The 13,373-nt window shown below is 43.4% G+C and overlaps 2 protein-coding genes and 1 long non-coding RNA gene across 3 annotated transcripts in view; 2 read left to right on the forward strand and 1 right to left on the reverse strand.

Moving 5' to 3' along the window:
- The window catches only part of LOC118560417 (protein NLRC3-like), a 70,630-nt gene that overhangs the window by 29,838 nt on the left and 27,419 nt on the right, over positions 1 to 13,373 (forward strand). The gene's annotated exons all lie outside the window — the stretch shown is intronic.
- On the reverse strand, positions 878 to 2,961 carry LOC118560443 (kinesin-like protein KIF20B). The gene is made up of 5 exons (XM_036131434.1): positions 2,857 to 2,961; positions 1,722 to 1,834; positions 1,492 to 1,647; positions 1,184 to 1,413; positions 878 to 1,086 (listed from the first exon to the last, which is right to left on the reverse strand). Exons 3-5 carry the CDS (start codon positions 1,543 to 1,545, stop codon positions 1,029 to 1,031), a joined length of 342 nt encoding a protein of 113 aa, XP_035987327.1. The 5' UTR covers positions 1,546 to 1,647; positions 1,722 to 1,834; positions 2,857 to 2,961; the 3' UTR covers positions 878 to 1,028.
- On the forward strand, positions 5,387 to 5,719 carry LOC118560480. Its single transcript, XR_004929386.1, has 3 exons — positions 5,387 to 5,418; positions 5,486 to 5,580; positions 5,681 to 5,719. It is a non-coding gene; the product is annotated as an uncharacterized LOC118560480 (long non-coding RNA).

Genomic DNA, 13,373 nt, shown 5'->3' on the forward strand with positions numbered 1-13,373 from the left:
GTTCTGCCTCACAAAGGCAGCGGCCTCGGCCAGAACCTCCTCCTTACGCCGGGCCCTCCCGGCCACCACCACCGTACTCCTATTTGCCTCCTCAGTCGGCCCCATCAGGAGTCGACCCTGAGGAGTTTTACGCAACACAGGATACGCATACATGATCTAAAAGGAGAGCAGCATAAGCACAATGTGACTGGTAGAAATATCATTTGAAATATTGCACGATCATTACTCTGGATTTTTATGTCAATTTTTACAATCAGTATTTAAAGAACTTAGAAATGAGCAGCAGCATTTATTTACCATTTACTGATGCTATAAAGCATCACCAGGTATCAAATATTGTACTATACTGCAAATAAAGTGCATTGTTTTAGGCGGGAATTTAAAAAACATTATTTTATAATAAACTTTTTTGCAATAAATGTATTAAAGACAAAAATAAGACTTGTTGGTGTTGTAGTAACAATATTATATTTAAAACCGCGCTATTTTAGGCGAGAATTAAGTAAAATTAATTGAATTGGGATATTAATAGTAATTCTATCAAAAATTAATCAACACTTGTTAATATAATCGTGTTACTTGTTCGTATAATGTTGTTGCTATAATACCAAGTGTAATTTCTATTTGTTTTCTTGGCGGGAGGTAGACAAGAATCAAAGGAGCCCGCATTTATGATCATTCATAAAGTGATGATCATAACTGTAACCTGAATAGCGCTAAAGCGGGGCGGCCGGCGCGCACAACCTCCGCGAAGCGCGCATTATTACAGCAGCAGCACAGCGCGATCAAGTGTGATCAAGATGCAAACTTGATCACATTCATGTAAAATATTATTATTACTGTATGAAAAAGCGTGACGGTCGCTGTACAAGCTAGCGACAGACACAACGGCTAAAACCGAGACGGTAACAGAAAGAGTTCGTATCAATCTGCCGTCTTTGCAGCATGCTCGGTATTTGTAATAAACAAAGAGAGAATATTCATATATATTTTAAACTTACCGCTCGCCAAAGTAGTCCAGACAGTTGTCAACGTAAAGATGACTGCGGAGCGTCTTCCTCCGAGCGCTTATGAGGGATCCGGGTGCTGGAAGGCGATTGGTCAAATGTAAGCCCACCAGCGGGGCAGGTGATTGGCCGAGCGCCGGCAGAGGGCGCGCAGCGATTGGCTGGAGTGGGCTTACTTTGCTCGTAGATCGGGAGACAGCAGGACGTAGGAGGAAGGAAGCGGTGGCGCCACACTGACCTCTGCTGGCTGCTTTGAGCTCTGCTCACTCAGCTCCTTCATGACTTTGTCTTTCTCTGCTTGGCTGGACAGCAGCTTCTGCAGCTGCACCTCCAGGGCAGCAACCAGGGCGTCCCTCTCCTTCCTCCAGCTCTCCATGGCCGCCTCCTTCTCCAGCAGCTTGGACTCCTGAGGAGGCAGGAGCAAACCGGTTACTGTTGGGCCCCTCGGCTGTTGGGCCAGCTCCTGGTCTCCTGCTCCTCTTACTAAGAGGCTCTGCTGGCGGCAGTAGCGCTCTCGGTCTTCTGCAAACTTCCTCATTTCCTGGTTCCTCTTGTCTTCTGCCTCTTTGGCTTGACCAATCAGAGACAGCTTCTCCTCCTGCCACCTCCTGCGTTCAGCCTGGCTCTTCTCTGTCAGGATCTGCAGGAAAACATCTTCAGTTTCATGATTTGACTGAACTGATCTGGTCCACATCAGAAAACATCTGGTTCTACCTTTAAGCTCTCCTGAGCTCGTGAAGCTTCATCCTTGGCCAGGTCCAGGTCCTCTGAGGGCCCGCCGGCTCCCTGGTTCTGCTGCAGCACCTTCTCCTTCAGCCTGTTTACCTCTGGAACGACACAGAACCGCTTTAACTCCTCAGACCTCCTGCCGCTCTCACTGACTGTTCTCCAGTTTTCCACAACCTTAAACTATCTTATCGACTTTTCAGCTCCGACCGCGGTAAAATCTCGAGGTCGGGTGTGTTTGCTGACAAACTGTAAATTGTTGGAATTTATGGAGCAGAGGTTTCCTCTGGTTCAAAAGGAAACGTCTTGAATCTGAAGCAGACAACGTCTACAGGCGTGACTCCTGATGCGCTGCTTGGCAGCAGAAACGGGGATGGATGCAGAAAACATTTTAGTCGTGGTTTTACGACGTGTCTCAAAAATCTGGTTAAACTGAACTTTAAATCGGACCAGAGCAGCATTTAGGTTAGCATCTTAAAATGATGCTAAAAAATTCAGCATTACAAAAATAAAGAAGATTTATGAGTATTTATAGTCAGAGTCGGCTTTTATGTGTATTTTTATGACTGTCATGTTTGGCTGAATTGCAGAAAAGGATCAGACCTCCTTGTTGACAGTAGCTACGTTTAAATGGACAAAAGTAATCAGAACAAACAGCCAATCGTAATATTATGATCGGATTTGCCTCAATCAGAATGAAATTGTAATCCGGTGGTTTATTCAGACTGATAATCCGATCAACGTTCACATAAACTTGTCAGGATCAAGTTAGTCTGGATGAGGCAGACTGACCAGAGTGGACCCGACGTAAAAGTGACGTATTTCTGCGATGGTGAGGTTTCGATGCAACCTTCCTGTTCGACACAATAAAAGAGCTAAAAAACGTTGCTTTACTCAGTAACGTTTGAACCATTAGAACCTCGTACAAGTCCAGTCTCGGCGCTCAGAAGACTAACAAACTCGTAAACAACTGCTTTGTTTAGTATTTTGTGTTGTTCAGCAAAGATTGGAGTTCTTCTTCTGTGTGTTTTTTAGGGAAACCTGATAACTGCGCATGTCAGAATCAGAACAGGATGGATCCTCCTCAGAGATCTACCTGCTTTTAAATGTAGACGCTCATTACCTGTCTCACCCCCACCAGGTGTGCTCTGTCACCGCCTCTTCCATATATGGGCAAGAGAACCAGCGCACAGCGCCCTACTTCCTGGACAGCAGCCCCGGCTACAATCTGAAGAGACCAAGAGTGGAGAAAAAAAACAGTTAAAGCAGCTGTGCTGTCCTCGCCCTGAGTTTTCCTGATTTATTTATTTATTCAGCAGCTAGACAGCCAGATAACGACGCTCCAATAACCAAACTTCTTTCTCTCTTTAGTTTATTGAAGAGTGACCTCTGACCTCTGCCATCGCTTTAGCCATCGTAAACTGTAACATACCAGGCTTTGGATTAGCAACAAACATTACAAATCAGTCACTCCTGCTGCAAGCTAAAATAAAAACATGTTCATAACTTTAGCATACAATCATTTACACCTCAGTTACATAAGGCAAAAAGACAATTATTGTTTTCACAATTAACCAATACTTACGAACAAATCTCGTCTGAAACACAACGTGAAAGATAGTAATCAGCCCACAACTGCTCGGTGCTCACTGAGCTTTATTATACACTGGATTGATGATTGGCCCTAAAAACTGAAGTCACTGGCCGCCATCTTGCTACTCCCTACTCTCACAGAATCCCACAGGATTTGGTTGCAACAACAAGCAGTTTTCTGGCTGTGTGAAAACGTTTCATAGGTAATTCTACAGTCAGTGGATTTACTAACACTATCAGCTACTAGGAAATTATGTGCTGAAATATTTTACATGTTATTCAAATATATATATATATGTTTGTGTATTGTTATTTATATATTTATAAATGTTATATATATTTCAATAAATAAAATGCAAAATATTTCAGCACATGACTTTCTCAGTAGTTGATAACACAAAAGTATATGGCATTTGACATTTTAAAAGTTTTAAGCCCCCCTAAACATGAGAAAATCCTCGTTATTCGATGCTGTAGCGCACATATTCCCTAGTTACTGGAGGAAAATAGGGAGTACCAATATGGCGGCTGGTGGCTTCACAGCGACTCGTTCTAACAGCGGCTATTAGCACTCCAGTGTATAATAGAGATCAGTGATCAAAACCAACTCATACAAAAAAAACAACCTGCATAGAGCAGCAGCTTTTACATTAATCTCTTTCTCTTTTTATACATTTACCCAAATCAACTGTTCAGTATTTATCCTCTTTTTAATCTTAAATCAATGAACATGAACCATTCAAATTGACAAAGTATCACATAAGCTATAAAATTAATTTTTAAACAGCACACACACACAAAATGGTGTATATGAATTATTTTAAATCACATTTGTTAATCATTCATTAAATTACTGTCTCTCAATAACTCAAAAGCACACTGTTGCTTGTTTTAGCTCATAAAACCAGCTCGCTTAACTATATAGCATTAGTTGGCATATAGTAATAGTACAAATCACATGAAGCAATAGCTCAATTAACACAGATAATTTACACAAAACACATTTTTTTACATCCTCAATTCACTCATATACCTTCATCTGTCTCCAGCTGGTTTTAAACATCGTCTCCAAGCATAACAATATAACAAAGATACTTTCTCCATGAAATCAGTGAGCAATCAGCCAGAATCAGCAGTAGTTAGCATGCTATGCTAAGCGCTAATCATCATTACTCACTGCAGTTTTCACTCGACAAAACACAACAACACGGTGATTTCCCGCAACCAGAAACCCTCCTGGCAGGTGCAGATAATCTCCTAGGATCAATAACTCAAGATATAACACAGTTTTAATCAGTATTTACTTAGTAACTAGTTATATTGACGCCTCCTGTTCTAACTCTCTCTAAACTGCAGTAACGGCATCAGCGCAAAGAGAAAAAAGACAAAAGAAGAAGCGCGTAGAGCTTGTAGTTGTGAATACGCACCCTGCTGGCAGAAATATGGAACTACAACAGAAACAAACTATTGAATATTACTAATAATACAAAATGAATATTCTGCCTTTTTTAGATCACAAGGGAAGTGAGGAAAGCTTTTCCAAATATTCCAGCCATCAGCTTTTCTACATCAAAAAGAACATGGAAAAGGAAAGAGTTGCTCTGGGTGAACAAATACTGACGGCATCAGGTAGGACCAGGCAGGGATTTTAGGGCTAAATATTGCCATGTAGAGCTAATATATAGAATATGCAACTAGAGTATATTGCAAAGTGGTAAACCTTGTTTCAGTGTCTAAGCTCTGTTTAGGGAGATGCTACAAAATCTGCTGGCCACGCCCAACCAATCCTAAAAGCAGGCAAAGAGAGATCTAATACAGGAAGTTATAGATCCATAGCTTTAACTTCTCATGCATGTGAAGTGATGGAGAGAACGATAAATGAATGAATGACAAAAGAAGATTTCAAAGCAGATTTAGAAAAGGTAGAAATACCATGAACCCTGCTCTGTTTGGAGCAGGAAATCAGAAAATCACCATCAGGAAACATTTTCAGCAGAACTTCTCTCCTTTCTCATCAAGACTTTATCAACCTGCCTCTGATATCACTGCAGACGCTCTGCTGTTTTAGTCTGAAAGAAAAACTACAAACCAGGTGAGCTGTGACGTCATCAGTTATGCAAAGTTCCTCAGTTACTTTCTGTTTGAACTCACCTGTCCAGGTGAGGCACCCAGTCTGGTTCTACGGTGGTTCTGTTTGGTCTCAGTCTGTTGTTCAGATCTTGTTCTTCAGCACTTTGGAGCGTCTGAACAAACTGTAAGTTTGCTTTGTTTCCTACCAGAACTTTGTCTTGAGGAACTTTCCTCTTTGTTTCTGCTCTCTGATGTCTGGAGAACATGTTCACTTCTGATTTCAGCACAAAGTTTCATCTCTGCTGTCTGAAGACTAATCTACAGGATTATTAGATTATTGATGAACTGGAACCAAACAACATGATGAACAGCTGATGTTTCTTTGTTTTCTTTACTCAACAAACTGCTTCATGTTTTTATTTCCTGGAATCAACCTCTGGTCTCCCACTAAAGTCAGACACAACAGCTTCCTGTGAGTCCTTTCAAAATAAAATGACATCAATGTTAAAATGTGTTTGATTCAGTCAGATTATTAAATAGTTCAGTTTTGATGCAGCAGATAATCCACTTGTAGAGTTTGATGATTGTGAAATAAAATAGTTGCTGATGTTCAGTCAGAGTGAATCAGTGTGAGTGGATGAAATGTTGCTCCATGGCTCCATCTAGTGGACTGATAGTAGAAGTACAGCAGCTGATGGCAGCTTCCTCTGCCTCTCACTGCTGTCTGACTGCATTCAACTGACACTGATATGAAGCAGAGAAGAAGAGCCAATCAGAGGAGGAGCAGCTGATCTTTTTCCAGCACTAATGATGTAAAGGATGATCAGAGTTGATGTGCAGATGAATGATTTGTGTTTCCTCTGCAGGTGAAGGTAGAAAGTGTGTGTGAGCTGATGTGGATGTGAATTCAGCAGCATGGATCAGTGTGAGGACAGAGAGGAGGGAGTCCCTCCCTCTAAAACCACTCTGTGTGGGGAAGCTGAGAGCCAGAGCCACGCTCAGAGGTGAGATCAGCATCTCTAAGTGTCCAGAGCCCTTTTCACACAGCGTTCTCACTATATCAGGCCAGAAGAGACCAAGTGGTCCTGAAGCTGCTGCTGTTCCTCTTTGCTGCTTCATCCAGACTGAACAGAGCAGCTCAGCATGGTACCAGTGGGTTCTGACAAACAGCAAGTCAGTGTTGCACAACCAGCTGAGTGACACCAGCTGGTCCCTCTATGTGTATGTGTTAAAAATAAGTTTTATTTTGACAGGATTCCTAAGACACTGACAGAAACACATCAACCAGAACCAGAACCCAGCTGTGTGTCCTTAAAGAGCGATGCTTCACTGGATCACTTTGTTGACTTCAAATCTTCAGGACCTGCATCCTCAGAGAGGTGAGCTGTATCTAACTGCTGTAACTGTGGAAACTGAGTCAGTCTGAAATGTTTTTATTCCAACATGTGTTTAACGTGAGCTCAGCTCTTTTTCCCACATTTCTATGTTCATATGTGAAGCGGTGTGTGTTGGATGTTCTCCAGAACCACAGCAGTGAAAGTGGAAAGAATGGATGTTGTTGGAGGCGTCCTGGATGCTGCTACATCATGTTTAACAGCTCTGATCTGTTTGCTTTTGGGCCTCATTGATTAGTCGCCATCATTAAACACTTTTCTCTGCTTAAAGTCAAAGATTTAGTTTGGACTGGAGCTCACTGTCACGACCCCCTGTTGGTCTAGGGAAGAACATATAGGCAGAAACCGGTAAGTTATTATAAAATTATAATTTATTTGGTAACAAGAGGTGAAAGCAATAAACAAACAAAAGGAGGGTGGATGAGGGTGCTCTGAAAATAACAAACCAAATTAAATAAAAGAGATCCTCAAAAGGAGGATTGTGCCTAACTATACATTTAAACAGAGGAGATTCTTACTAAAAAACACAGAGAGCACAGCACCCACTACACCTAATGAGACTAACATAGAAAAACTCAGTAAGAACTCTGGCCCTAATTCCACCCTCTTCTTGGCCTCAAGGTAATAAATGCACATAAATCAAACACAACAAAAGATACTGGCACAAGCTACTAAACACAAACCAAAATGGGTAACCATAAACTTAAATGACCCACTCCACTAAGCACGAATGCAGCTACTAACTAACAATGTCTGGTTCACACGAGGCACACAAGTCAACTGGCTGTGACAAGCTGCCTCAATCTAACGGGTTGGCTCTCCTTATGAGCAGGAGGTGATTGTAGGTGGTGACGAGCCATTGGTTGAGGTGGAACCAATAGAGGGGATTGAGGTCGGGCACCCTAGAAAGCAGGAAGTAGGCGGGTTTTTCTACAGGAACATGCAGCCTACTTAGAAATGAGAAAGAAAAAAGAAGGAAACACAAATATGACGGCAACAGCCGTGACACTCACTCTGATTGGTTCTGTTCCATGTTAATGAGCTAACTGGACTGTTTAGTCCCTCTCCCATATTCATAGTGATTGAATCAAATCCAACATGGAACCAACTGGACTTTCTTTCTTTGTTCCTGAACCGTTTTGTCATCGTATCTGAAAGTCTTCCTCAGTTTTAGTGACTGAAGAGTTTCAGTTCTTCTCAGCTAGAGCTGGAACAATCACTGGGATCAGAACCAGAGACTTGGTGTTGTTCCCTCACAGGAGTTTAGAGCTGCAGCTGTTCTTCAGCTCTTAAATATCTCAATGGATTTGTTACATTTCAGTTGAGCTTCAGACAAGTTAGCAGAACTGCAGCAACTCATTAAAATGGGTCCAGAAATGCTCTGGTCTAAATGCTTCTCTAGATTTTTCTTCAACAGCTTTATTGTTACTTTGGGAAACTAATAAAATCCTGATTTCACTGCAAGGAATCATGTTGTGATATTTTAGCCAATCACCATCCCTAGTATGGACCGGTCTCCTCAGTCGGGGTCTGAGGTTCTGGAAATGACCCGTTACATTTCTTTAAGAGCCAAGAACAGAAACCCAGTTCCTCCCAGTGAGCTCTCAGATGTTCCAGTTCTATCTGCAGACAGAGGTTTGATCCGTTATCTCCAGAAATCAGCTGCCCTGTTCTGATGAAAACACCTTCATGTCTTCATGTCTGGAGTGTTGATGCTGATCAGGAGGTTCTGCTGCTTCCTGGCTCCATTTCAGACTAACAGTGGATCACATTTCCACGACCCGCTGGGAAATAGCTGCTAGAGCCAGTCTGACCCATCAAGACTTGGTTCCTGTGTGCGTTGTGAGAGCAGTTCAGCAGGGAAGGAAAGCTTCATCATCTGGTTGGTGGAACCAAGCTGAGCTGAAGTGGACCATCAGAGGTTCTGCTGGTTCTTAGTGGATCAGCAGGAACATTAAACATCTCCAACTACCTGGATCCTCTGGTTCTCTGCTCACATCCAGATGTCCTTCATGGACCTTTACCTTCTGATTGTCTCTGTGTGGACAGATATAATGTGAGCTCACTGGCTTCCAGGGACCTAAAGGATCCATTTTAAAATACTCACCATCACATCCAGGACAGAACCTTACATGGACACACAGCCACATATCTCAGACCTCCTCCAGGTCCACACCACCTCAGATCTAGTCATCAGAACCTGCTGGATGTCCCACACACTGTCCTGAAGACCTGTGTGGACAGAACCTTCACCTCCACTGTCTCCAAGCTCTGGGTCACTGTCCCCACCAGCATCAGATCTGCTGACAGTGTGGACAGTTTGAAGTCCCAGTTCAAGACCCACTTTTTAAAATGTCTACTGGGAGGTTCTGGTGGTTCTGGTCTTCATCCTTTTATGTCATCTTCCTCTTTTTAACTTATTTGTATCGTGTTCATTTGATGCTCAGTTTTTCTGTTTTAAGGACTTTTACTGTGAAGCTCTTGGTGATTTCATCTGTGAAAACTGCTGGATGAATATTTACTTCCTTCCTAATTGTTCTGGTTCCTCCACAGAGTGGACCAGCAGAACTCAGAGGTTCCCAGAGGTCCGTCTGCCCGGCAGCATCAAACCCAGCTGGACTCCATATTTATGGTCTGTACATGTACAACAACTACTTTTCCATCGGTTCTGTTCAGTCGTCTCCATGCTGGACTTTGTGGACCAGTGGACCGTCAGTCTGTCCAACATGGTTCTGATGTTTGGATCCATGATCTCAGTCTGATGTGTCCTTCATATATTATTCTGTTCCAGCTGCTGGAAGACAACATTGTCACTTTTGTGAAGAAGGAGCTGAAGAAGATCCAGAAGGTTCTGAGTCCAGATGACCCAGACTGCTCAGAGAGTCAGAGAGATGATGAGGAGGTGTTGGAAGGTGAGGATGAAGAGCAGATGAGGAGCAGCAGCAGAGAGGCACTGATGAAGATCATTCTGAACTTCCTGAGGAGGATGAAGCAGGAGGAGCTGGCTGACCTTCTGCAGAGCAGTAAGAGGATTTCTACAAAGATTTAACCTGATGGATAAATCACACATTTACTGATGTCTGAAGAGATGGAATCACATTTATTCACATCATCTTCAGAAGATCATTTGGTTTCCTTCCTGATTTCACTTTTTCTGTTCATTTAGAACGTCTTGCTTCAGTTTGTCGATATAAACTTAAATCTGGTCTGAAGGAGAAGTTCCAGTGTGTGTTTGAGGGGATCGCTAAAGCAGGAAGTCCAACCCTTCTGAACCAGATCTACACAGAGCTCTACATCACAGAAGGAGGGACTGGAGAGGTCAATGAGGAACATGAGGTCAGACAGATTGAAACAGCATCCAGGAAACCACACAGACCAGAAACAACCATCAGACAAGAAGACATCTTTAAAGTCCCACCTGGAAGAGATCAACCAATCAGAACAGTGATGTCAAAGGGAGTGGCTGGCATTGGGAAAACAGTCTTAACCCAGAAGTTCACTCTGGACTGGGCTGAAGACAAAGCCCACCAGAACATCCACTTCATATTTCCATTCACCTTCAGAGAGCTGAATGTGCTGAAAGAGAAAAAGTTCAGCTTGGTGGACCTTGTTCATCACTTCTTTACTGAAACCAAAGAAATCTGCAGCTTTGAACACTTCCAGGTTCTGTTCATCTTTGATGGTCTGGATGAGAGTCGACTTCCTCTGGACTTCCAGAACCAGGAGATCCTGACTGATGCTACAGAGTCCACCTCATTGGATGTTCTGCTGACAAACCTCATCAGGGGGAAACTGCTTCCCTCTGCTCGCCTCTGGATAACCACACGACCTGCAGCAGCCAATCAGATCCCTCCTGAGTGTGTTGGCATGGTGACAGAGGTCAGAGGGTTCACTGACCCACAGAAGGAGGAGTACTTCAGAAAGAGATTCAGAGATGAGGAGCAGGCCAGGAGGATCATCTCCCACATGAAGACATCAAGAAGCCTCCACATCATGTGCCACATCCCAGTCTTCTGCTGGATCACTGCTACGGTTCTGGAGGACGTGTTGGAGACCAGAGAGGGAGGAGAGCTGCCCAGCACCCTGACTGAGATGTACATCCACTTCCTGGTGGTTCAGACCAAAGTTAAGAAGGTCAAGTATGATGGAGGAGCTGAAACAGATTCACACTGGAGTCCAGAGAGCAGGAAGATGATTGAGTCTCTGGGAAAACTGGCTTTTGATCAGCTGCAGAAAGGAAACCTGATCTTCTATGAATCAGACCTGACAGAGTGTGGCATCGATATCAGAGCAGCCTCAGTGTACTCAGGAGTGTTCACACAGATCTTTAGAGAGGAGAGAGGGCTGTACCAGGACAAGGTGTTCTGCTTCGTCCATCTGAGTCTTCAGGAGTTTCTTGGCGGGAGGTAGACAAGAATCAAAGGAGCCCGCCAGTGAGCTCAATTCCTAAAGGAAAAATAAATCATCTTACATACTTCCCCCTCTATAAATGAAATGTCCTCATTTCAAATGAAGTTATCCTATACATAACAAAAAAATAAATAAATCATTACACCAAAACACAATCTGTTCAAACAGTGTCATCCGCAACTCTTAGCACCTGAGGATTGCAAAACACAGGACATAAACTCAGAATAATGCCCATCAAGAACAACTGTCAATTTTTTTTAATTTTTTTTTTTATTATTATTTTTTTTTTTATAACAGTAGTCGTTGTGGCTTCCAAACCGTCCGCCCGCACCTGGTCATAACTACACCCCCAGTAGGCGACAAGCTGGGAGATGATAGTGCAGGCTGTTGAGAGACCAGTCCAGACTGGATTTGTGGTGAAGATGGCAACGACCTAACAGTTTCTGATGCCTGAGGTGTAGCTGTTTGGTCAAAGGCCCAAGGCAATGATCCCGACAAAGCGGTATACCTCGGCAGTGTGTCCCTGTTTGGTGATAATACAGAATGAGTGACATCTACGGGTGATGTGTCAGTGGAGCCACGGTAAGGTTTTAGACGATCATAGTGAATGACTTTGGTCGCAGCCTGAGGATATTTCACATCCACCAGCTTGTAAATGAGCCCCTTTTCATCCACAGAAACAACCTTATATGGTCCAGTCCAGTTTGGGGAAAGCTTCAGTCTTTGTGTGGCAGGATCATCTATCCATACCAGATCACCACAAGCATAAGGCCTAAACCTTGTCTTTGTTGTAATAGTACTCTCGTTTTTGCCTTTGTTCTTCGCGATGGAGAAGAACAGTCTCAAAAGCAGCATCCATCCGTGTAGCCAGTTCTGAACCATAGTTCTGTGGGCAATCAGAAACCTTTGGCGATGAAACATGAGCAGTAGCAGGTAGTCGAGGTCTCCTACCATGAGCCAGGAAATACGATGAATACCCTGTGCTCGAGTGAGGAGTAGAGTTAAAAGAAAGGACTACAGCAGGGAGATAGCGATCCCATTCACCTCCATAGTCCTGAATGAGTCGAGCCAACTGTTCTTTTAGAGTCCGATTAAACCGTTCAACCATACCATTCCCTCTGGGGTGATATGGGGAGGTTCTTTTCTTTGTCATCTGTAGTCTCTGACAAATGGCCTGAATAATTTCAGACTCATATTGTCGTCCCTGATCTGACAACAGTTCCTCAGGAACACCATGTTCAGGAATATACCGTTCACAGAGTAACTGTGCAACGGTGGTAGCCTTTTGGTCAGACATAGCATATGCGTTTACATACTTTGTGAAATGGTCCTGTACCACAAGCACATATCTATTACCAAGAGAGGTAACCGGAAGTTCAGTAATGTCAGTACAGACCAACTGAAATGGTCTGCCCGTCTCAATAGATTGTAGAGGCGCTCTGTGTTTTGGCACAGCTTTTCTAAAAGCTTCACATGTCGTACACAGATTACAAAAGTTTTCAATGTCAGATCTCATTCCTGGCCAATAACACATTGTCAGTGCTTTCTTAAACGTACGCTCAGCAGTGTAATGACCAGAACAAGGATTACCATGAAGAAAATGCATCGTTTCTGTAACAAGTGCAGATGGAATTAACACTTGATAAACTTCAGGTTTTCCTGGTGCACTCTGACCTTCGCGACAAAGCAAGTCGTTACATAGAAACAACTTAGGAAACTGCCACCAAAGCTTTCTCTGACCTCTACCGTTTACCTGTCTGAGGTAGGGACGTTTCTTGTTTCTTACCCAGGTATACACTTCAGAAATAACAGGATCAGAGAGTTGTGCAGTCACAATGTCCATGTTACGATCAGATAATGTCTGCTGCAATGTGGCAAACCCCATATTCACCTGTGTCCTCTCATTGTCCACACAACACACTTGTGTTACAACATTGGACATCCCTGGATGGTCAGGGCTGGAGCATGGCAACTCGGCCAGTGACACAGATTTTTCTGTACCAACAGGAGAAAAGGGAGCACCAGGCTGTGCTGAAACAGTCACCTCAGTTGAGTCCTGCTCCAATGGTATCCGTGACATGGCATCAGCATTCGTGTGTTTCTTGCCATCTCTGTGGGTGATGGTCCATTGGTAAGGGTCCAGCTCCAATGCCCAACGACCCCTGCGTCCGGT

The sequence above is a fragment of the Fundulus heteroclitus genome, unplaced genomic scaffold, assembly GCF_011125445.2.
Source record: "Fundulus heteroclitus isolate FHET01 unplaced genomic scaffold, MU-UCD_Fhet_4.1 scaffold_43, whole genome shotgun sequence".
NCBI lineage: Eukaryota > Metazoa > Chordata > Actinopteri > Cyprinodontiformes > Fundulidae > Fundulus > Fundulus heteroclitus.